This window comes from Chelon labrosus (assembly GCF_963514085.1).
Source record: "Chelon labrosus genome assembly, chromosome: 8".
In the NCBI taxonomy this organism is placed as follows: Eukaryota; Metazoa; Chordata; class Actinopteri; order Mugiliformes; family Mugilidae; genus Chelon; species Chelon labrosus.
The window spans coordinates 10823734-10845687 of record NC_140358.1 but is presented as its reverse complement, the minus strand read 5'-3'; the positions used below and the strand labels follow the sequence as shown (position 1 = coordinate 10845687).

The 21954-nt window shown below is 40.7% G+C and overlaps 2 protein-coding genes across 2 annotated transcripts; both read left to right on the top strand.

Annotated features, from left to right (window-relative positions):
- The first annotated feature begins 583 nt into the window (after window positions 1-583).
- On the top strand, window positions 584-4939 carry pmt (phosphoethanolamine methyltransferase). Its single transcript, XM_084550438.1, has 10 exons — window positions 584-687; window positions 1070-1206; window positions 1340-1491; window positions 1595-1783; window positions 2401-2490; window positions 2594-2683; window positions 2771-2893; window positions 3255-3386; window positions 4448-4564; window positions 4719-4939. The coding sequence occupies exons 1-10, from the start codon at window positions 587-589 to the stop codon at window positions 4827-4829; spliced, it is 1242 nt and encodes a 413-aa protein (XP_084406564.1). The 5' UTR covers window positions 584-586; the 3' UTR covers window positions 4830-4939.
- A 2265-nt stretch (window positions 4940-7204) lies between these two features.
- On the top strand, window positions 7205-21954 carry LOC311491956 (MORC family CW-type zinc finger protein 3; the record flags this gene model as incomplete). The annotated part of the gene is made up of 17 exons (XM_084550043.1): window positions 7205-7258; window positions 7410-7482; window positions 9489-9621; window positions 9797-10018; window positions 10226-10372; window positions 11645-11798; window positions 12295-12423; window positions 14169-14288; window positions 14377-14480; window positions 14634-14759; window positions 15418-15534; window positions 16636-16713; window positions 18086-18125; window positions 18234-18592; window positions 18756-19245; window positions 19654-19826; window positions 20333-21954. The coding sequence occupies 17 exons, from the start codon at window positions 7205-7207 to the stop codon at window positions 20487-20489; spliced, it is 2676 nt and encodes an 891-aa protein (XP_084406169.1). The 3' UTR covers window positions 20490-21954.

The window sequence follows — 21954 nt, the reverse complement described above, 5'->3', positions numbered from 1 at the left end:
ACAATATATTATTTTTGAGGAGTTATGCTTTTGTTTATATATCTGATACTAGTATGAAATGACAAAATATGAATTAACTGAACATTATTCCCTTTAAAATGTAAGAAATACTCACAATTAATAGTCATATACTGATTTCTGCATTTCATCAGTTCATAATCACAATGACATTATAATTGGTTTAAATGATGAAAACTGAAAGTTAACTAACCCCAGATAACACTTTTATTTTCTTTAAACGCCGGGCTATGACCTGTATAATGTCACATGTCCATGGACCACAGGATTTCCCAGATACGTCACCAAATATTTCTAACTTCAAAGTACAAGACCCGTTTTCACAATTAAACTGTAAATACATGGATTTTATATTATTGCCCTTTAGTAAAACTGCGATAAAGTAATTTTTGCAATAAGGCAACACCGTGCAACAGAGGGTTCAGTTGAAAATGTTTATTCTGAAGCTTTTTGACTGCAAAGCCCTTCATGAATGTAACTACAGGGACCCAACTCTGACATTTGTCTCTGCAGTCGTTACACCAGCCACCTGCTGACTAAGGCTGCCCATGTGACTGCTGTGGACTTCATGGAAAGCTTTGTGGAGAGGAACAGGAAGGACAATGGTCACCACAGCAACGCTACCTTCATCCAAGCCGACGTCACAAAGCTGGATATCCCCCAAAACAGGTGGGTGTTCAGATACCTAGAGTTCACTGACGTTTTCTAAGTTAATCAGTGTGGCTTAGAGTGTCAGTGGTGAGACTGTTGGTACAGTGTCTTAGTTTGATTCAGACTGAAACAGCTCAACGGCTGATGCTCATGTCAGTGTAAGCTCTATAAAGTGATATCTGTAGGTGAGGGACAAAATTCTTCAACACATGTACCTTTAGACCTCTGGTCACTGAGCAGAACTCCATCAACAAGATGTAGAGCACATCATGCACGTGGCCTCAGTCTGTTTGACACGGCTAACGTCACAACAATATACTGAAGCTCTGGTATTCATCGTGTTAAAAGAAAAAAACATAAAGACATGTTATTCTTTTTATCTATTTAATTTTCTCATCAGTGTTGACTTCATCTTTTCCAACTGGCTGCTGATGTACCTGAGCGATGCGGAGCTGAATTCCTTTATGGAGAAAGCGCTCAACTGGCTGCCTCCTGGTGGCTTTCTTTTTTTCAGAGAGTCCTGCAACCACCGGTCAGGTATCATCTCTAAATTAAACTTAAATATTTATGGTAATTGTATGTGATACAGGCCTAGTAATTGCCTTGGTTCTCACTTGATTAGAAATGTTCAACAAAAAATGAAATCGTTATTTTGCAATTTTCTGCCAAGGTGACTCCAAGAGGGACTTCAACCCCACATGCTACCGCACTGAAGCACAATACAACGACCTGGTCTCATCAGTACAAGTGAAGGGGCCAGAGGAGGGCCAAAAGTTTGGTTTCGACGTCGTATTGAAAAAGAGAGTTCGGACCTATGTTGCGGTAGAGTCATTAAAGTTTTGAACGAAACATTAAAAGAATAAAAGTGTAAAAGGAGGCTTGTCTCAATCCTCTCTGTCACCTCCTCGGCTTCCTCTCATTCCAGATGAAAAACAATCCGAATCAAATCTGCTGGCTGCTGCAGAAGGTTCCACGCTCCTCAAACCCACAGAAAGGATTCAACACCTTCCAGCAGTTCTTGGACAACCATCAGTACTCCAGACGTGGCATCCTGCGCTACGAGAAGATGTTTGGGGCTGGTTACGTCAGCACAGGAGGATTCAGCACCACCAAGGTAGGAGTACTGTCTAGGAAACAAGAACCTTACTGCATTATATCAATAAGTGTTCATTTGAAAAGGGTACAAGAAGAATATTAAACAAAGGGGTGTGATTTCACAAGTAAAGCTCAGCAAACATGGTATGGATATTATAGCTGCTACTGACTTTAGCACTTTAGCATTTAGTGCACAGCACTGATTTTCCTAAATACAACCATAGCAGAAAGTGTGGCTTTTGATTCAGTCACTAGAGTCATCAAACAAATGCTACACGTACTCCTCAACAATAACAGGACTGGCCTTTTATCGTGGCAGCTTTATCAGAGGAACTCCTCCCTATCCTGTTGCTTCCTTGGTTTTGTAAAGTCTAAATGACACACTCGTTCACACATGCACACATAACATTCACACACAAGTGCCAGGCATGAGCAACTCAGGGTTCAGAGTCTTGCTCAAGGATATTTTGGTTTGTGGTCCATGTACCGGGTATCAAACTGTTAACCCTCTGATTCGTGGACAGTCTGCGCTTCCTGTTAAGCCACTGCCACCGCCGTGTGTTTTATTCAACATTTTTTGTATAAAAGGGAGTACTTAAGGGCTTTGATCAAACTAAAACCTTTTTCTGCCAAAAGGAGTTTGTGGACATGCTGAACCTGAAGCCCGGACAGAAGGTCCTGGATGTTGGTTGTGGCATCGGTGGGGGAGACTTCTACATGGCAAAAGTAAGAAACACAAAATACTAATAGTGCCAACACTTGCATTTTATAATCCATATAATAACTGCAAAAACTGTAACAGTAGCAGCAATTATGTTATTTGTTTTAGACCTTTGGAGTGGAGGTTCTTGGCCTGGATCTGTCAGAAAACATGGTGGACATTGCCATAGAGAGGGCCACAACCGAGAAGCTGCCATCAGTACGTTTAATATATGATGCTCCCTTAACCTACCGGCTTATGTACCACAGCTAACGTATCTGATTAATGGCATGTGGTCTGTCTCAGGTGCAGTTTGAGGTGGCTGATGCCACAAAGAGGACGTTTGCAGAAGGTTCATTTGATGTGATCTACAGCAGAGACACAATCCTCCACATAGATGACAAACTGGCTCTCTTCAAACGCTTCCATGTGAGCAGTTTCTCATTCTTCACACAAAGTATTCACTCCAAATTTTCCATTTCTCAAGTTTCCATACTTATTTGGGCTCAAGGGAGAATGATTAGAATTTCACTATGACTTTGCAAAACCCATTTTGGCCTTAGCTGAAAAATTAATTAGCAAAATATGACAAATATTAACACAAATGTTGAATTGTATAAAATTATCATTTGATTTTATATCCAAAAGGTCAAAGGGCAACATGTGAAATCATAAACGCACATTTCCACAGTCTTCACTGAACACATTATATGAGTCTGGATAGACATTCTCTTTCCTTTTATACAACTAATTTGACTAGTTCGACTTTGATTGTCTTCTGTGTGTCCAGTCATGGTTAAAGCCAGGCGGCCAGTTGCTTATCAGTGACTACTGCTGTGGGAAGAAGCCCTGGACGCCAGCATTCGAGGACTATGTCAAACAGAGAGGCTATATCCTCTATACAGTATCAGAGTATGGCAAGGTAAGGCTATTGTACAGTCTAATAGTTTAGTGAATGACTACACTGACCTATGGGGAGTCCAGAATTTTGGTTCTTTTTACCATGTGACCATCATTTACTGCAATGCCTTGTCTTACCTTTTCAACCATTTGTTTATCACAGATTGTTTTAATTCAGTTGTAATAAACCAGCCAAACTGATTTATCTGCATCTACTAGCTCCTCGTGGATATCAGACCAGTTTGTCTGTGCGGAAACGTGTTGTTTGCCAGTATATGGATGCAGTGTCAGTATTACAGTTTGTCCAGCAGAGAGCACTAACGAGTAACATTTTCAGCTGTTAAACTCTGTCTAAAACCACTTCAAGCTTTCAAATGAGTTAATTTGTCCTTCACCACAGAAAGAGTAAAAGCTATGCTTGTGTCAGTAGTGTCAGTCATCTGTTAAAAAAAACAAAAAACAGCAAGAAGGTTCCAGGTTCAAATCCAGTCCAACTGGGCCTTTCTGTGTGGAGTTTGCATGTTCTCCCTGTGTCTGCGTGGGTTCTCTCCGGGTACTCTGGCTTCCTCCCACTGTCCAAAGACATGCTAGGTTAACTGGTGATTCTAAATTGGACGTAGGTGTGCATGTGAGTGTGAATGGTTGTCTGTCTCTCTGTGTTAGCCCTGCCATAGACTGGCAACCTGTCCAGGGTGTACCCCGCCTCTCGCCCGATGACAGCTGGGATAAGCTCCAACAGACCCCGCGACCCTTAACAGGACAAGTGATTACAGAAGATGAATGAATGAATGAATGAATGAATGAATACAATTCAACAAATATAGTTCTAACTGTTTCGCAACTCAAATATGTACTTAAGTAAATCACAGTAAATTTCACACAAAATCCTTCAAGGCTGTTTTACAAAAGGTAAATAATTTCACTACTGGCAAAGCAAAGACTTAATTCTTTTTTTAAAAAAAGAAGAAGAAGGGCGGAGAAGAAAGGTCTTCTCTTTCACAGGAACTCCTTGTGGCTTCTGTATGTGTTACTACTGAAACTTGTTTTTACTTTATGTCATCCGTTCTGTCTCTTCCCCTATAGTTCATTCAGGAGGCTGGTTTCGCCAGTGTTCAAGCAGAAGACCGGACAGCCCAGTTCATCCAAGTCATAAAGACAGAGCTGCAGAGAGCAGAGGCCATTAAAGATGAGTTCATTGAGGTTAGCTCGCACAAGTACACGTGCACACTCGCAAGAAAACTTGTCCAAAATGAATAGTTTTCATTCGCAGATGGCCTCATGCTAAGGCAGAGACCTAAATTCCATGTCAATTCTCGTGCTAATTGAACAACATAACTCTCTGCATCCACTGCAGGAATTCTCTGAAGAGGACTATTTTGCAATAGTGAACGGGTGGAAAGAAAAGCTAGAACGTTCCAACAGCGGCGACCAACGATGGGGGCTCTTTCATGCAACAAGGAATTGAGCGATTGCGACAAGAATGGAGGAGATAATAAAAGAAAACAGAGCCAAAGTGTTTTGACATTGCTTTATTTCTATGGCTGTGATTGCATCTTCGATTAAAGCCACTTACAATTGTTTTGTTAATATGTAGTAATATCCCTGTATCTTTATTATTACTATATGTTACAGAACACTGTACACTGTACATTATACACTGAAGACAAGTTTGAAGGGCAGAAGACAAGTTTAATTAACACAAGCAAAGGTAACAGGTGAAGTGTGAAAAAAACCACTGAGGCTGAACAGATAATGCAACAAAAGCATATACAGACAAAAGAGATTTCATGAATACACAAGGGAAGAGTAATTAGGAACAAGTGAAGACAATCAGAAGAATGGACAACAAGTAAAGCAAAACCACCAAGGACAAAATGAGCAACGAACTCCCAGACCACAACAAACAATAAAGCCTTGTCTGCCAAAAAACTAGTTAGTCTTGTACTTCCACACACCCCAACACCCTCCCACTCCACGCGCACAACCCTGCATAATGAGCTTCATCTCAGCACAAGGTAAATGGAGCCCCTAGTAGCCATCACACTGCAGTGAAAGCTCAGTCTGGTTAGACAGGATACTCAGCTTGCCATTTCTTGTTTAACCTAAATTACACCTAAAAACACTTTGGGATTCTTTACACAAACCTCATACGCTATCAGCATGAAAATAATATGGCCCCGTTCTCGACCCCAGTGGTAAATCAACAACTAGAAGGGACACTAAGAAAGAAACTTCTGGAAGATGATGTAATACATCCTTTCTAACAAATATGAAGGGGAACTCACAAAACGAGCCCTTACTAAATTTATTTCGTTTGCTATGATCTGTGTGGTGACTTGGGTTAGCAAAGTTTAGAGAGATGCAAACGTACGAACGACATTCTGGGTCAGTTCACTGACACTGCTCTACATATGCAGTGCTATCAAACTGTCAGTTTGACCAGCGGAGGCTTCAAGTTTCTTTGTAGAAAGAGCCACGAGACTGAGGTAAATTCCATGGAAAGGTTTCACTACCTATTTACTCTAGTGAGACACCATAAAATACAATAATGCTCCAACAGCTCCAATCAACCACTGTCTGAGGCCACCACCTGCCTTTTATACCCTCCCTGCTCCAGGTGATCAGCAGGAAACGTTGATTTGCCACAACGGTTTAATCCATGAGCTTTAAAGCAGGTGATCAACCATGCCTAACTCGCCAGGCTCATGAGACAACCAGAAGCACATGAGTATTGACATTGAATAATGGTTTAAATCAAAAGAAAATAGATATAATCTAAATAATAAATAAATCAATAAAAATTCACATTGTTTCTTTTGCACACCGAGAAGATGACCAGTCCCTCTCTACTTAATCAGTCACCATTGTACTTTAACTGATTTAACAAATACCTCAAAGTAAGTGTAACTTTTAATTTCAGTACTCCGTCAACATTGCACATGTGAGGTAACGCAACCCCTGGTCTCAGTTACACAAACTATGAAATGACTGATGCTGGCCTGGGATATAATGTGTAATCAGCCCCATGTATGGTTGGCCTGCAATTATGCGATGCACATGTCTTCCAGCCACATAACGGTTAGACTACAACAATGAGATGCACTACATAGGTTCAAAAATAAAAACTTCCAGATTCAACAGCCACCAGTTAAACTGGTTTGAGTTGTCTGTGTTGCTTTTCTCACTCTGCACAGATACCTCCAGGTGGACATCGCCGTCACTGCCAAGAGCAGCTCCTGCAAACGACAAATGGCTGCTGAAACATTACAACTGCTTAAGACCTTAAAGTTCACCTGAAAACCATGTGGGTGCACTGTGTCAAAGGATGCAACATGTTCTCATTTCAAAATAAAATACTATTTAGATGCATCACAATACATTAAGATGGTTAGATACCTATAAATTAATGCAAAATATATGAAGATTCAGCAGCTTCACCAGTAACTGATGTTAGTTATTGATTGATTTGTCTTACGTTTCCTCTAATCTGTTCAGTTTGCGTGTTTTTACATTGTTATAATGGCTTGGTAAAACGTCAGGGACACGCAATGACAACACAGTAAGGGGACCCTTGTACACGTGACTTTCAGATGAATATTAATAAGCGATATTTAAAAGAAAGCGTCAAAGAACCATAATTCGATTTAAGTTTTGGACTAGATGTAATAATTTGGTATTCATTGTAAAATGTAAGCAGTTCAATTTCTTTCGGTCACCCCGCTGCCTGAGCTTGCAGGAGGTTTTGAGTCGACTTCCTCGACAGTGGCGCGCAGGACGCGCCCACTGCTGAGCATGGTTACGTACCTGCGCGCAGAGACGAGACGCCACTAGACGCCAAATATGCAGCAGATAAACATGGCGAGGTTAAGCGAACATGGGATTCGCCTGAGTTCCGTAAGTTATCATTTTTTTAAATCTATATGTAGATGGTCCGTATTTCCTGCCATACTTTAAGTTGCGTTATGAATTTTACCGATCATTAAGAGCTGAGACAAACTCGCCGACTGATTTGTTGTCTTTTTTTTATTATTTATTTCTGTTTCAGATGAGTCCTTCCTTCCTGAACAGCAACTCTACGAGTCATACATGGCCCTTCAGCGCAGTGGCTGAATTAATAGGTAGGCGACAAAATGACACCGAAACTTTTGCATGCTCCTGCACCTGCATTGTTGTTGCAACTTTTCATGGTTTCATTTCATGCTCTCTTCCGCTGTCGCAGAGTGGAACTGTGTGAACAGACATTTCTGTCGGTTCTAAAATGGACCGAATGGACTTCCTCTTTCGCACCCGCAAAGATTTTTGCTGCTACACGCCTAAAACTGCGTCTGCTGGTGCCTGTTAACAGCGCGTAAAGGGCGCCATGGCGATAATAATCTCGTTATAGTGCTGGCATGAAATAAAGTAGGCTTGATCTATACAGCTCTTCCTCAAATGTGTTTGAAAAGAGAAGTTGGAGTGTGTGAACTGTCAACAGGGCTGCTAGCTTTCAGCTGTCAGTGTGAGACTCAACTGAGAGCAACGTGTGGAGAGGAGGAGGAGGAGGAGTGTGTGTGTGTGACATAAATTTCTACGTATGTGTGACAACTATTTTCCGCCTTCCCGCCAACCCATAATTAAATAAATAATTCATATAATATATATGTTGACAGTATACTGTGTGCTCACCAGTATGCATCGATAAGGCATAACATTATGACCACCTTCCTAATATTGTGTAGGTTTCTCAAAACAGTTGTGTCTCATCAGAGAATGGACATGGGTTTTGAGGGTGTCCTGTGGTGTCTGGCAACAGGATGTTGTTAGTGGGGGCCTTTGGGTGCTATGAGTTGAGGGGAGGGGCCTCTGTGGATCTGGCTTGTTCCAGTGCATCCCACAGATGCAGATAGGGATTTGAACTGATTTGATTAAACTGAGCAGGTAAAAAGTTCACCCTAAAAGTTGTGTAATGCCACTAATAAATATTAGACAATACTGAGACCAAATGTGCCGATAGAATATTTTTATTACTGTATTAATTATTTTCTAAACTTCATGTGCTATGCATGGGAACTGACAGAACAACACCGCTAGCATACAGCAGCAAAAACACCCCAAACCCTTAAAGAGGCTGCTTTCCACCAACGCAACACCTACAAGAAAAGGACAAAGTCCTCACCCCTCAACCTTTGTTCCTCTCCAAAGAGGAATCCACTTGCTCTGCTGTTGCCTTGTATGTACTGCTAAAAGGAAAGAAGATGGTCTTACCCATGAACTCCAACTGCAATGGTTTTCTCAACCTACTGAGATGAATTGTCATTGCACTGACCTGTGGGTTATCACCTCGTGGGGAATGGGGCTTAAGTTTCTTATCATGCTGGGGGATGGTAGTGTATAGTGCTTTGGTATGCTTCTTCCTCAATCTAAATTTGGGTAGAGGGTTTGTCCCAACAAATCCAAATAAACCCAGGTCCTCTTAGAAACAGCAAAAGAGTGAGCCACAGGCATCACTATGCCACTACCATAGATGCCATCCTTCTACCCAGTGGAACAGACAAAAAATCTCTGTCAACTGTCCTGAGAAGAGTAGCTTCTGGGCTTGTCCGGGATATTTTTCCCTAAAAAGGACAATCAAAATGGTGGGTCACTGTGGTTGTGGTTCTCAGGTGATGGCAGTTACCCAAGCTACAGCAAACATACTGCTTGGTCCTCATAGGTCTGGAGTAAAATGAAGACCAAGCAATAGGGTAATTCCTGGCCTTGAGTTGGGGAAGTTTCTCATCAACACTAGCTTCTCTCGTGGGGACGGACCTGCTGTCTGCTTGTTCTAAGCTGTTATGGATGGCTCAATAAGTGGAGAGCAGCACCATCTAGATTCAAATACTTTGACACCCAGTCATCATGACTCAGTACGACCAGATCAGCTAACACAGATACAAAGCCTGGGAACATTGGTTTCTGAGCAAAGGAGTGGATGGAACAACGTAGTGTATACAACAGATGCATGATATAGATTATAGAAGTTGACCAAGAAATGATGAAATGTGTTGTTTATTAGATCTTTATAAAATTCTTTCACATACATGAAGTCTGGGACAACCTCTACAACTAACTCTCTCCTTTCTTCTAATGTTCTCTTGTCTCTTAGACAATGCATCAGATCCTGGTGTGTCTGCTAAACAGATCTGGATTGACTCAGTTAATGAAGCCGATCATTTGTGTATAACTTTCACTGACAATGGCAGCGGCATGACACCCAACAAACTGCACAAGATGCTCAGGTAAAGCGCAAGAATATCTAAACTCACAAATCCTGGAAAATGTTTCTGACTTTTTTCTGACATTTGATTACCTAAATAATGCTGATGACAGTGAAAATAACCAAAAGTCATATTTCTAACAGACACACAGACAGACGTCCTTGTTTCCTCATTCTCTCTTCACCTATGTGTCCAGCTTTGGTTTTACAGAGAAGGGTTCAGGTAAGGCCAGTCAGCAGGCCATTGGCATATATGGAAATGGCTTCAAGTCTGGCTCCATGCGACTGGGCCGCGATGCGCTCATCTTCACCAAGAACGGCGGCTGTCAGACTGTGGGAATGCTGTCTCAGACCTACCTGGAAAACATCAAAGCTCAGGCTGTCATCGTCCCTATAGTCCCCTTCAGCCAACAAACCAATATCCTTCACCAACAAGATATTTGGAGGGAATTACATGTGTGATCATGACCACATACCACACATCATTAAAATGATACCAACTTTAATGCAAATAGGCAGGCCAGGTTCAAGGCTGCCATAACAGTATTTAAAGGGCCAGAAAACCATTTCTTCACACTCAGACATAAATGCATATAAATGTGTCTTGACCTTAATTCAGTTTTACAGTCGATGATTGTGACTGAGGACTCGGAGGCCAGCCTTGCCGCCATCCTCCAACACTCCATCATCAACTCCCTGGACCAGATACATGCACACTTCAACTCTATGGCCTCAAAAAAAGGCACCAAGATATTAATCTGGAACATCCGCAGGTCAGAATCAAGCATTTGCTCATACGAGATTAAGGCTAGCAGTACATTATAAGAGTGTGTGAAAATAAATCGCATGTTATTAATCTCATATAAGGTTAAAAATTTTCTTGTAGAGGATACACCGATCAGCCACAACATTAACATTGATGGTCTTGTGACAGTACAATATTCTGCTGGGAAACTGTGTGTGAATGTTACTTAGACATGTCCCACCCACCCAGAACAGACCTTTCACCCCCACCCCATAGCAAAGACACCCCTTGATGGCAGCAGCCATCCCACACACAACAACAGTTTAGGAAAAACTAAAAAAATATGAAAAACAGCACAAGGTGTTGACCTGAACAAGCCTGATCCACAGAGGTCCCTCCCCTCAATGCCTGGTCAGTGTAGATGATAGGTTTGACACCACTCTCATATCTTCAAATGTAAACCATTCACAAGGCAGTTATTTTCGCTTAGCTTACAGACTGAAATCTGGTAGAACAGCTAGCCTGGCTTTATTCAAATGTTTAAAAAAACACCAGCACCTTTAAACCTCACCAACTAAGGTGTGTTGATGAGAGACTTTGGAGGCACTGGTAGATTTTGTTAATTTTTAATTGCTAACTCTTTCACCCACGTCAGGGTTGTAATATGATATTTAAACACAGAAAAGTATGATGTCAATTCTCTTATATAACTCTGCACATCAAAATTAATAAACAGATTCCCCTAACTATTGAATTAGTCCTTTAGTTTGACGTCACACTTACCGTCCTGGTTTGACTTTTAAAGTAGGTGCGTTGAGTGTAGGTTGATCGTACCAACTGTAAGACTGATGGCAACACAGACACAAACAGAAAGAGGCAAATAAGTATGAGCACACACGCATATGATATTTGTTTAGGCCGTAGGCAAATCCATGCAAAGCAACACATGTTCAAAAAACAAACCCTCATTATCAGAGGAGAGAAATTTGAAAAGCTTAGTGGTGTTGGGTCAGATTGTAGCAAAGTGCTGAGAGGTAACGGTTCAAGTTTCTCGTACCTTCTGTTTCACTTCCTCTTTACACTAGAGAAATAAAAGGGTCCCCAAAGTGATCTTTATCACCTACCTCTGTGTACTATGCTGTTGACTAAACTATTCAAATTGTGGCAATCAGACACAATGTGGAGTGAAAACTGAATGTTGTGAAATTACAAATTTTGAATTTCTGACAGATTTCTGCTCCTTGAAGGTAGTTTCAGATGACCTGTTCTAACAACTGCTTCCTTTTATGTTATCCTGAAGAGCCAAAGATGGTAAGTCGGAGATCGACTTTGAGACTGATGCAAGTGACTTTCGTTTGCCTGAGATTCAGATTGAAGAGCTAAAGAAGGGTCTGAGGAACAGTGGATCCTTGCGAGCTGAGCAGAACATCCCAGAAATGCATTACAGTCTCAGGGTGAGTTTGTAAAAATATAATGACAATAAAAAAAATGATATATATATATATATATATATATATATATATATATAAATAAGCATTGAGTTATTGCTGGTGATTGGTGAAATTAAGACACTTTTTATGGTTTAGAATATTTATGGTTTAGAATATTTGTGTCGTGTTTGGGATGATTTTTGGGCCAAGGTTAGAGCAGACTATCTGAGTGTTGTGAGGTGTAGTGGTTGTGGTGAACGTGTGGGTAAGTAGTACAAGTGTTGTGTATGTTCCTGTTTAAAGCACAGATCAAGTACCTACTCACTTCTCAAGATAAACCTGTGGTTTTGTAGTATAACTGCCACAGTTTCAGTGTAATGCCAATGGAACAATCTTGTAATGTTCATATTTGGTTGTAGTTTTAGATGACCCCCCAGGTTATAAAGACACATCAGCAGTACATCTTTTAAATATAAAAATGTCTTACTTGTTATATTCCTTTTTTTTTCTTTTGTCTCAGGCGTACCTCAGTATTTTGTACCTGAAACCAAGGACACAGATCATACTGAGGGGGAAGAAGATTCTTGGAAAGCTGGTTTCAAAGACTCTTACTCACATTGAGCACGATGTGTACAAACCGCACTTCAGTGTATCCATGCGCCATCTGTACTCTTTGTTCAGATGCAACCAGGAAATGGGAAGCAAGGGGCATTTGGAGATGAATCAGTCAGTGTTTAGTGGGATGGTGTTTATAACAGAAGTTTGAGGAGGAAAAATGAAAAGCCCCATAATCCATGTGGTTTCTATATACACTGCTCAAAAAATTAAAGGAACTCTAAACACTTTAGAGTATACAGAGTATAGCATTACATCAGCTAAACCTTTGGGATATTGGTCTGGTCAGTTAAGCAGCAGAGGGGGTTGTCAGTTTTTAAGTACTTTGGTGTTAGTGAAATAACAAATGCACTAGAGGGGCAATATTCAGAAGCCCCCCAAAGACCCCCAAAACAGAAACGGTTTTACAGGTTAGGCCACTGACATTTTTTCCCTTCTCACCTGTTTTTCACTAGTTTTGCATTTGGCTAGGGTCAGTGTCACTGCTGGTGGGATGAGGTGAACCTTACATAGGTTGCTCTGGCAGTCCAGCATGATGACACATCAATACGTTCCATTGCTGGTAGGTTTGTTGTGTCTCCCAGTACAGTCTCAAGAGCATGTAGGAGACAGGCAGTTACTCTAGGAGAGCAGGACATGATCTTAGAAGGTCCTCAACCCATCAGTAGGACCAGTATCTGCTCCTTTGTGCAAAGAGGAACAAGATGAGTGCTGTCAGAGCCCTACAAAGTGACCGCCAGCAGACCACTGGTTTGAATGTCTCTGACCACACAATCACAAATATACTTGACGAGTGTGGCCTGCAGCTCTATGTCCTCTAGTGGGCCCTATGCTTAACCTTAGAGCTTGATTGGCATTTGCCATAGAACACCAGTATTGGCAGGTCCACCACTACCACCCTGTGCTTTTCACAGATGAGAGCAAGTTCACCCTGAGCACATGTGACAGACTTGAACAGGGGTATGGAGGAGCCGTGGAGAATGTTATGCTGTCTGTTACATCGTTCAGCATGAGCAGTTTGGTTTGGTGGTGGGTCATTGATGGTCTGAGGAGGCATATCCATGGAGGGACGTACAGACCTCTACAGACCACCTAATGGCAGTCAGGGTGCCGTTGCCTGGCCTGTAGAGGCCATTAGATATCAGGAAATCCTTGGACCCATTGTCAGACCCTACGCTGGTCCAGTGGGTCCTGGCTTACTCCTGGTACATGACAATGCCTGGCCTTACGTGGCGAGAGTATGTAGGCAGTTCCAGGAGGATGACGGAATTGATAGCATTGAATGGCCCTTACTCTTGCCTGACGTAAATCGAATAGAACACCTCTGGGACATTATGTGTCAGTCCATCTGATGCCACCAGATTGCGCCTCAGGCTGTCCAAGAGCTTAGTGATGCCCTGGTCCAGACCTGAAAGGAGATACCCCAGCACACATTTTTTAACTTCGATTTTTCGGGGTGTCTTGAATTCAGCCCTAGGTTGATAATTTTCATTTCCATCAAACTATGTGGCATCCTTTTCCTGACACTTTATCCAGTCCATATCACTATAGACGTCCTTTATTTTTTTCAAGCAGTGTATATAATTAGAAAGCAGCGATTTATTTCATACCAAGTACTAGTATTTGACTTAATACCATAATAGTGTTTTGGTTTGATTCTACTGTATATTAGGTATGTTATGTAGCCTGAATCAGATTTCTGATACTACATATAATATTTTATTATTATTGTAAAACCTGCCAATGTCCAGTTCTGTGGCCTTAACTTGTGTCCACCAGAAAGAGAAGGTGAAGGTAACCTTTGGGCTCAATCCAAAAAACAAGGACCACTATGGCATTATGATGTACCACAAGAATCGACTCATTAAGGCGTACGAGAAAGTGGGCTGCCAGCTTAAGGTAAAGTAAAAGGATAATGCTGTATGAGCATTTTACGCTGGGTATCTATGTCTGCTTAGTGTCTCACTCTCTCACTAATTTCCTATAGACTTCAGGCCAAAGAGCAGGAATCGGTGTCATGGGCATAATCGAGTGCAATTTCCTCAGACCTGCTCATAACAAGCAAGACTTCGAGTACACCAAAGAATACAGGTACGGCACGCATACAAAACAAATCAGAGGCATGCGAGACATTTTGCGGTGATATAAATATGATGCTTGTGATACAAAACATGAACGTGAGTTTGTAATAGTAGAGAAAAGTGTTTAAGATACTTAGTGTTGTTTCACTTTTCTTCTCCCAAGACTCACCCTTGGGGCTTTGGGCCTAAAACTCAACGACTACTGGAAAGAGGTGACGGAGAAAAAGGCCAGAGAGCGAGAGTTTCAGGCTGTGGACCACTCTGAAAATGAAGACGATGACACCGAGGAGTGAGTGTCAGCTGTTTTTCTCACAGCCAGTGTGCAAACAGCAGAAATTAATCTCCTCATCTATAATCATCTTCATGATTCGGCTCAGACATACCTACCTGATCTCCTCCATACCTTCACTCACTGTCGCACTGTGCTTCTTGCTTCTGTCTACAAATTGAACCCAGTTCTTATTTTAATCCAAGATTTAAGACTCATCTGTTTAGGCAAACATTTTCAATGACATTCAATTAATATTTGAATAACTACTGAATGAGGACTTAGGTTCATCTGGACCACACTTTGATGGTAACACTCCAGGAAGGTGAAGGTCACTTGAAAAGCCGTCTCTTGCAGAAACTTGTCCAATTAACAGAAAGCAAAAACAGGTCATTTTTTTTTCCTTAAAGCTTGAAACCAGAGAATTGAGACACAGCCTCTGGAGTACACACGCTGAGACAAGGAACTCCAAGATCCTTTTAACCCATTTAGAATATAATTTATGTGGCTTACGAAAACGGAAAATATATGCAGGAACAGGATATGCAACACAAAACATTCTCTTATTGAACGTATGTGTTCACAGGCACAAATCCAGACTAACTGAGATACCCCTAATTATAGCTGTCTCTGGTAAAAGTCAACTTCTGCTTAACTCTTAAATGAATTGCATTTACAGGGGTCCCATGTGGTTACAGTGTGAGGAGTGTCTGAAGTGGCGAAGTGTCCCTGAAAGCTATTACAAAGTTGCTCCAGAAAGCTGGGACTGCAGCCAGAACCCCAACCCACGTTACAGGTGTGAAAAGACCATTCTTTTTTGTTTATCTTTACATCATTTTCTTGTACATCAAACACAATTTGCGGGCACTGTACATGAATGAATGCAGGATCCTATTCATGTTCACCTTCACAATGACGAGCAGCAACAATTTTTTAATTTGAAAAGAAAAATTATTATTTTTTTATTAGCTGGCAAAGACTTTGCCTAACAAGTACTAATTGTTCTTTTAAAGTCATTGTAGATATAGAGAGTTCAGACTAGTTATTCCCTGCATGTGCAAGTGGAAACATGCTGATCTGAAATAGTAAGCCAACGTTTAAAAGCCAAAAAAATGATTAAAAAAAACTCAACCTTACTGAAGAATTAAACATGTTTAGAGCCTAACATGGTTTTGGTCTCCAAAGCTAATATTTTAATTCACGCCACCTGCATGGGGGTGAATTTTTATGTATCTCGCTCATTTAACTTGTATTCAGACTCAGAGAATTATGCATAATTAAGGAGATGACCGCAGTGAGTGACAGGCGGGTCACGTCACTGCCAAAACTACCCATACTGAGCTTCAGAAAGCACCGGCTATATGTCATTTTCTCGCTTGTATTTCTAAGCTACCCACCAACATTGTTATACCGCATGCTAATATAAGACAGAGTATCTTAGAAACAAAAGTTATGAGGATATTTATGTTTGAAACTGAAAGCACAGGATGGAAAGCCTGCCTGCCATTTAGCTGGCAGGGTGTGTTTAAGGGCAGACAGTACTGTGTTGTACCACAAGAAACATAGGAGCTTGTGGTTTGTCTTTACCCATATAGTGGACTAAAGATCATCATATCTGAGCCTCTGCTGCATCAGTTTTAACCCCCGTTTTATCTCTAGTTCTGCAACTTTATGTGATCGTAGTTTTGGAGCATCCCTTGTATCTGTTTTTCTATCTCGTTTCCTCTCATCTCGTGTCTGTCCATGAAAAAGTCAAGCAGCAAGTGATCACATGATCAGTATGAAACACAACTTCACTACTTTTAAGTTCTTACCCAAGCCAGTGTGTGGGCGCGTTTGGCTCAACTGAACTTTAGCAGAAGTTGAGTTCCTAAGCCAGGTCTCTTTTTCTTTTCAGAAGCTGCTCTTCACCAGAGGAAGCAGAAGAGAGCGAGGAGCTGTTAACACCCAGTTACCAGAAAAACCACAAGAAACTGTAAATTCCCATTTCTTTAGACCTTGCAAACTCTGTCTCTGTGAGAATTTGTATATGGACAGACGTTTCACGCTGCCTTTCTTCCTGCATGCCTGTATGTGGGTTCACGTGTCATTTTGTGGTTTTCTATCTGTCAGCTACATGTTCTTATTTCCGGTGGTTGTCCATGTGACTTGAGTGTGAGTCTGACATTCAGAGAAAAGTTTAGTTTTGCTATACTCCATCTAAAAGTGAAGCTGGACTAAAATGAGTGTGAGTTGTTCAAAAACTATGTTGACTTATTACTCATAAACGCAAAGGAACATTGAAGCCCCCTAATGCAAAAAATATATATATATTTGTTTACTTTTACTTCTGTTTTACTTATAACAATTAGATAAATTTGCTAACTCAGTCGAACATCAACCACCAACACAAGGTTAATATTACGTAGTAGTTGAAAAGCAAGAACAACAGCACACAATGTGCCTTTCAGCCTTTCTCTTCCCCCAAAGCTTTTGCCAGCGACTAAGACTCGCCGTTGACAGTGACTAGCCAGTTAAAATTTCAGTGGGAGTTTGAATACCCCATACACTGATACACCTAGCTGAAAGCACATAGTTGGTGTGTCGAAAGCGGTAATGCACTTCTCATGGGTGATCGTACCCGATCAGTCCAAGTTGCATAGTTCTAGAATAGGCACGCTGTAACTCCCCTTTATTATCAAAATAAACTGAATCTACTGAATTATTATTAAATTATTGGAAGTTAATGGATTGCCAGAGCCTGGAATCCTCGAGTTAGCTTACTAGCTTACATAGCTAACATTACTCTTTATAAGAAGCTGTTAACTAGCTACCTACCAAGATAGCAGGCTGGTAAACTGCTAATTAATACGATAGCACAGTTTCAAAAAGGTTCATAAAACAAAGTATTTAACCAGAAATACTAGGTAAACTTCTTCCATTAGTGCCTATGTACTATTCTCCTTGTACTTTCCAAGTCAGTGATGTCAGTCTGAACAGAAACAGCAGCTCTGTGTGGCAGCGCTACTTAGGCTCAAAGTATTAGCCTGGTAACATGCCGATACAGAAATGGCCTATAATTAATTTTAATATGTTGGTCAGACATCTTTGTCAGCGGGTTAGCATGCAGCCATTTGCTGATGTGTTCAGACATAGCCTGACACATTTAGACCACATGATGGCATCGTGTAAACTAAAAACTAAACTGAACTAATTACGCAGTGGCTAGATATTTTAATCTGGGCCAACCATCAGATAATCTTGTTTTAGAGTAGACGTTTTAGCAAAAACTAGTGCAGTCTCTTTGTAGAAGATAAACATCAACATATACACTGAGTATGGAGTACAATGTGTTCTTTTACTTGCAGAGAGCCAACCAAAGGCAGAAAAAGAGAAAGATCTTTGGAGGTATGTGAAGTGTTTTTTCTGTCTCTCACAATAACGAAACCAGTGTACAATTTTGCCTGACCACATTCATGCATTCAGACATCTTACATGCGTCTGGTTGGGTTGCAGATGTGTGAGTTCCAGGAACAAGTGGCTAAACATCACATCCTCTCACGTAGCTCATCAGAGCCTGTCCAGAGTACCTGCCAGTCCACACACACACCTGAGCACACAGCCACAGTAAATCAGTCACTTGAACGTGATAAGACAAATGCAGATTCCCCGGAAGATCATCATGCAGACACAGACACAGACGCCAATGTACAGACAGAGACTGTCACAGAATCGACACAAACACAAGAGAAACCTGATTTAAGAGTGACAGTCATTAAAGGAAAGAATGAAATCCCACAGAAGCTTGTGAACACAAAGGAAGACACAAGCATGAAGACACTGGAGAGTGAAGAGGAGCACACAGACACTTTAAGGTGGGCTATGCTGCATGTTGGTATGGTCTGGAAGTAGACACAATAAAACACAGCTTTTGCAGAAAGATGGAGTTTGGAAATACTACTGAAACAAACAGATTTGACAAAAAAAAATTAAAAATACTGGAAGTAACCTTTATTAACAAATCTTTTTTCTTTCTAGCAGAAAAAGGAAGTCCGACTCTTTTGTTTACAGTGTGAAAAAGAAGCTGTACCTTTGGGAGGACCGACAGCCTGGCTCAGGAAACATGTCAGTGGAGTTGCATCCTGGGAAACAAACAAGTGCATTCAAAGCATTGTCCAGCAGCCGTGCAGAGAATTCAGACCCGCTGGAGCAAACCCCCACCACACCTCACACCTGGACACACTCACTCCCCTTCACCCAGACTGTGATGGTGTCCCCGCTGAGCCGAACAGAGGGGCGACGGAGCAGAGCGCTGCCCCCAGATGGGGGCGACCGTGAAGCTAAATTGCAGAGGCTGGCTGGGTTGGAGAAAGAGGTTCAGAGGCTGCGAGATCTTCTAGGTCTGGAAATCACAAAGACAACCCAAGGCACAATGACAACTGATGATAGTTGTCCTGAAAATCAGAAACAAGGACCGGTGAGACCATCAGCAAGCAGAGCGATCGGCTGCCAGACAGACATGGCTGAGGTCAGCACAGTTCGTAAAAACTATTAAAAGTTAACTTTAATGACAATAACTTAATAACTTAATCTTAATTGTTAATATGTATGAAATGTAAAGTTTGCGAGAGTGACTCAGTTCACCTAAAATATCAACAATCCAGCTAAAGAACATTTAAAAGCTGAATTCATGTACACTATGTTTAGTGGTACATCAGGTTATTAACTGAATTTAGCATTGTACATTTGCCCAAAGTAATACTTACTAAATATCTGTCATTCACAAGTTGTGAAATGTCTGTGACAAATGTGAAGTGGCCAAAACAAAAACATAAGATGGCAGAGTTGATTAAGAACTGCTAAGACAACATAAATCTTTATAGTCTTAAATGAAGATCTAAAAGAAAACTTTAAGTAATCTTCTACTTTCCATCAGTGCTCTACTTCATCCATTGGCCTGGCTCGAGCTGCAGGAACACAGGGGCTGCTGGTTCACGGTCAAAAGCCTATAAATGAACCAAAGGATCAACAGGAGCAGAACAAATCCAGAAAGGAGAAAACTGAAAGTCAGAACAGGACGAGAGACGGCGAGGCCTGCGAAGACAACAGGTGACTATTCTAGACAGACATACACATGCAGCACATAACTGTATATAAAGGAATTATCTTTTTTATAGTTTTGAATTTAGATACTCTTATTTAAAGATTGTTGGAGTAGGTGAGAGTAAAATCTAATTTTAATGTTTGTTGGGTCATACAGGGTAAGTACACAGTATGTATGAACATACGACAGAGATGAACACCAGCCTAAACTTTGGTTTGCCTTCACTTCATTCAGTTAACTGTCAAAATAAAATAAAATTTTCTGTAGCTAGCAAGATTTTTGATGAGTGATTCCTGATCTAACAAAAAAAGAAAAACACCTGTCTTAGAAGAGTTGATAGTTTTTATTCAAGCTTCTACTTTTCTTCTTTCTCCAAAACCATTCAAGTCAGACCCTTTTATTAGACTCAAAAATAACTGTTCCTTAGAAGGGAGGCCCACCTGCATAACTGAATGCGAAACCCAAACTGTTCGGGTTTCTACCTTTAATAATGAAGCCGTTGTCCGCTCAGATCTGCACAGGATAATCTTCTAGACATTCGGAACAACGTGGTGGTGCTTCTCACGGCCCTCTTGCCCCAACTGGACCTGGCCGGCATCAGTCTGGAGACCACAGATGTAGACAGCATCCTGCAGCAGATCATAGAGGTCAACTCACTGAAGCTATGATCAGTACGATCAGTCTAGCTTACGCGTGTTATTATTTGTATTTCATCGAAATATTGTTTGCAACTTGTTATACGAAGTTTTACTTGATAAAACTTTGTCTGAACTAAATACTTTCAGTGTATGCTGTACATGCAGTATATGATAATGATTTGATGCCACCTTGGAAAGCAATCAGTCTCATATTACTGTGTTACTGGTGGTGCACCAGTAAGATTAGTATTTCATGTTAACAGAATTCTTCTTATACAAAACCTGTGTAAAAGAGTCACTGAATTATGAAGTACTGTTTAAGAACAGTTGTACCATTATTTATATTTTCATGGTTCACGATCAGTGATTGAAACATCAAGTCTGACTCTCCCTTACTTCTAAAGCTTTATTAGCGGCAATCTGTTGTCACATCATTTTAAATCTAATGTACAGTCTCCTCCGTTTTACAGAGTCTTTGCTGTGAGCTTGTTGACCTCAATGCTGTATATAATACGAGACTTTTCTTCTCAAACTATATATTCATTTCTTGTCTGTTTTGCTTATTGCCTATTTAAAGGTCCAGTGTGTAGGATTTAGTGGCCTCTAGAGGTTAAGTTGCACATTGCAACCAACTGAATACCTCTCTCCATTTCCACAGTGTCTCTCTAAAGCCAGTGTCTTATTTTTCCACTCTGGCCTACTGTAGAAACGTGGTAGCCCAACATGACGGACACCACGGGAGAGAACGCGCTCGCTAAGAAGGGCTCAATTTGTAGTTGCAGGTGATCACACACTAATGAAAACATAATTATAAATATTACATTTGTGCAAACAGGTGCCCCTTAAGTCCTACACATTTGGGATCTTTAATCAGTAAAAAAAAAAAAAAAAAAAAAAGATCAGTATATTCTGTAATGGAGTTATTTGTTTACATCTTTTAGAAACAAAGCTGTCTGTGTTTGCATTAAAATACTGAAACCACTCACCTGTGCATTAATCTTTTTAACGCACTAACACATGCCACTGGTGTGTTTATCATCAGTGGCGTGTACAGTAAAATGCAGTTTTGAAGTTTTGCAATAACGTTTTCTTGCCACAAGGTGACAGTGAAGCCCAGGAATGAAGACATGTTTCTCCCACACGTGTTGAGAGAAAATAGCTCAGAAATCTTTGTTGCATTTGACTGATACTCTAGTTGGTTTTTGGACTATTTTCTTTAGCATTCACCACACAGACGATTGAATCTTTCATACTCATATCTTTGTTGTATTACTCTTTGAAAATTTTGTCTATTATTAGTCCATGTTATAAATTCTCTTGTTTGGGCTGGTTGTGTGGTGTACTGTCACAGCAGGTATGAAATAATTTGTTTCATTAAGTTTAAGTGTGCAAACTTCATTTTGACAAACATGCGTGTAAGTAAAATTATTAAATTATCCTTTTCTGGTAATAATGCATTTATAAACGTTGGCAATCCATCAATTAATACTTTAAA

Excerpts from the sequence above, each read along its gene's own strand:
- pmt (XM_084550438.1), top strand. The coding sequence starts at position 587 with ATGGAAAGCTTTGTGGAGAGGAACAGGAAGGACAATGGTCACCACAGC. Across the intron at positions 2,491-2,593 it reads GAGACTTCTACATGGCAAAA|ACCTTTGGAGTGGAGGTTCT; the intron begins GTAAGAAACACA and ends TATTTGTTTTAG. Across the intron at positions 2,894-3,254 it reads CTCTCTTCAAACGCTTCCAT|TCATGGTTAAAGCCAGGCGG; the intron begins GTGAGCAGTTTC and ends CTGTGTGTCCAG.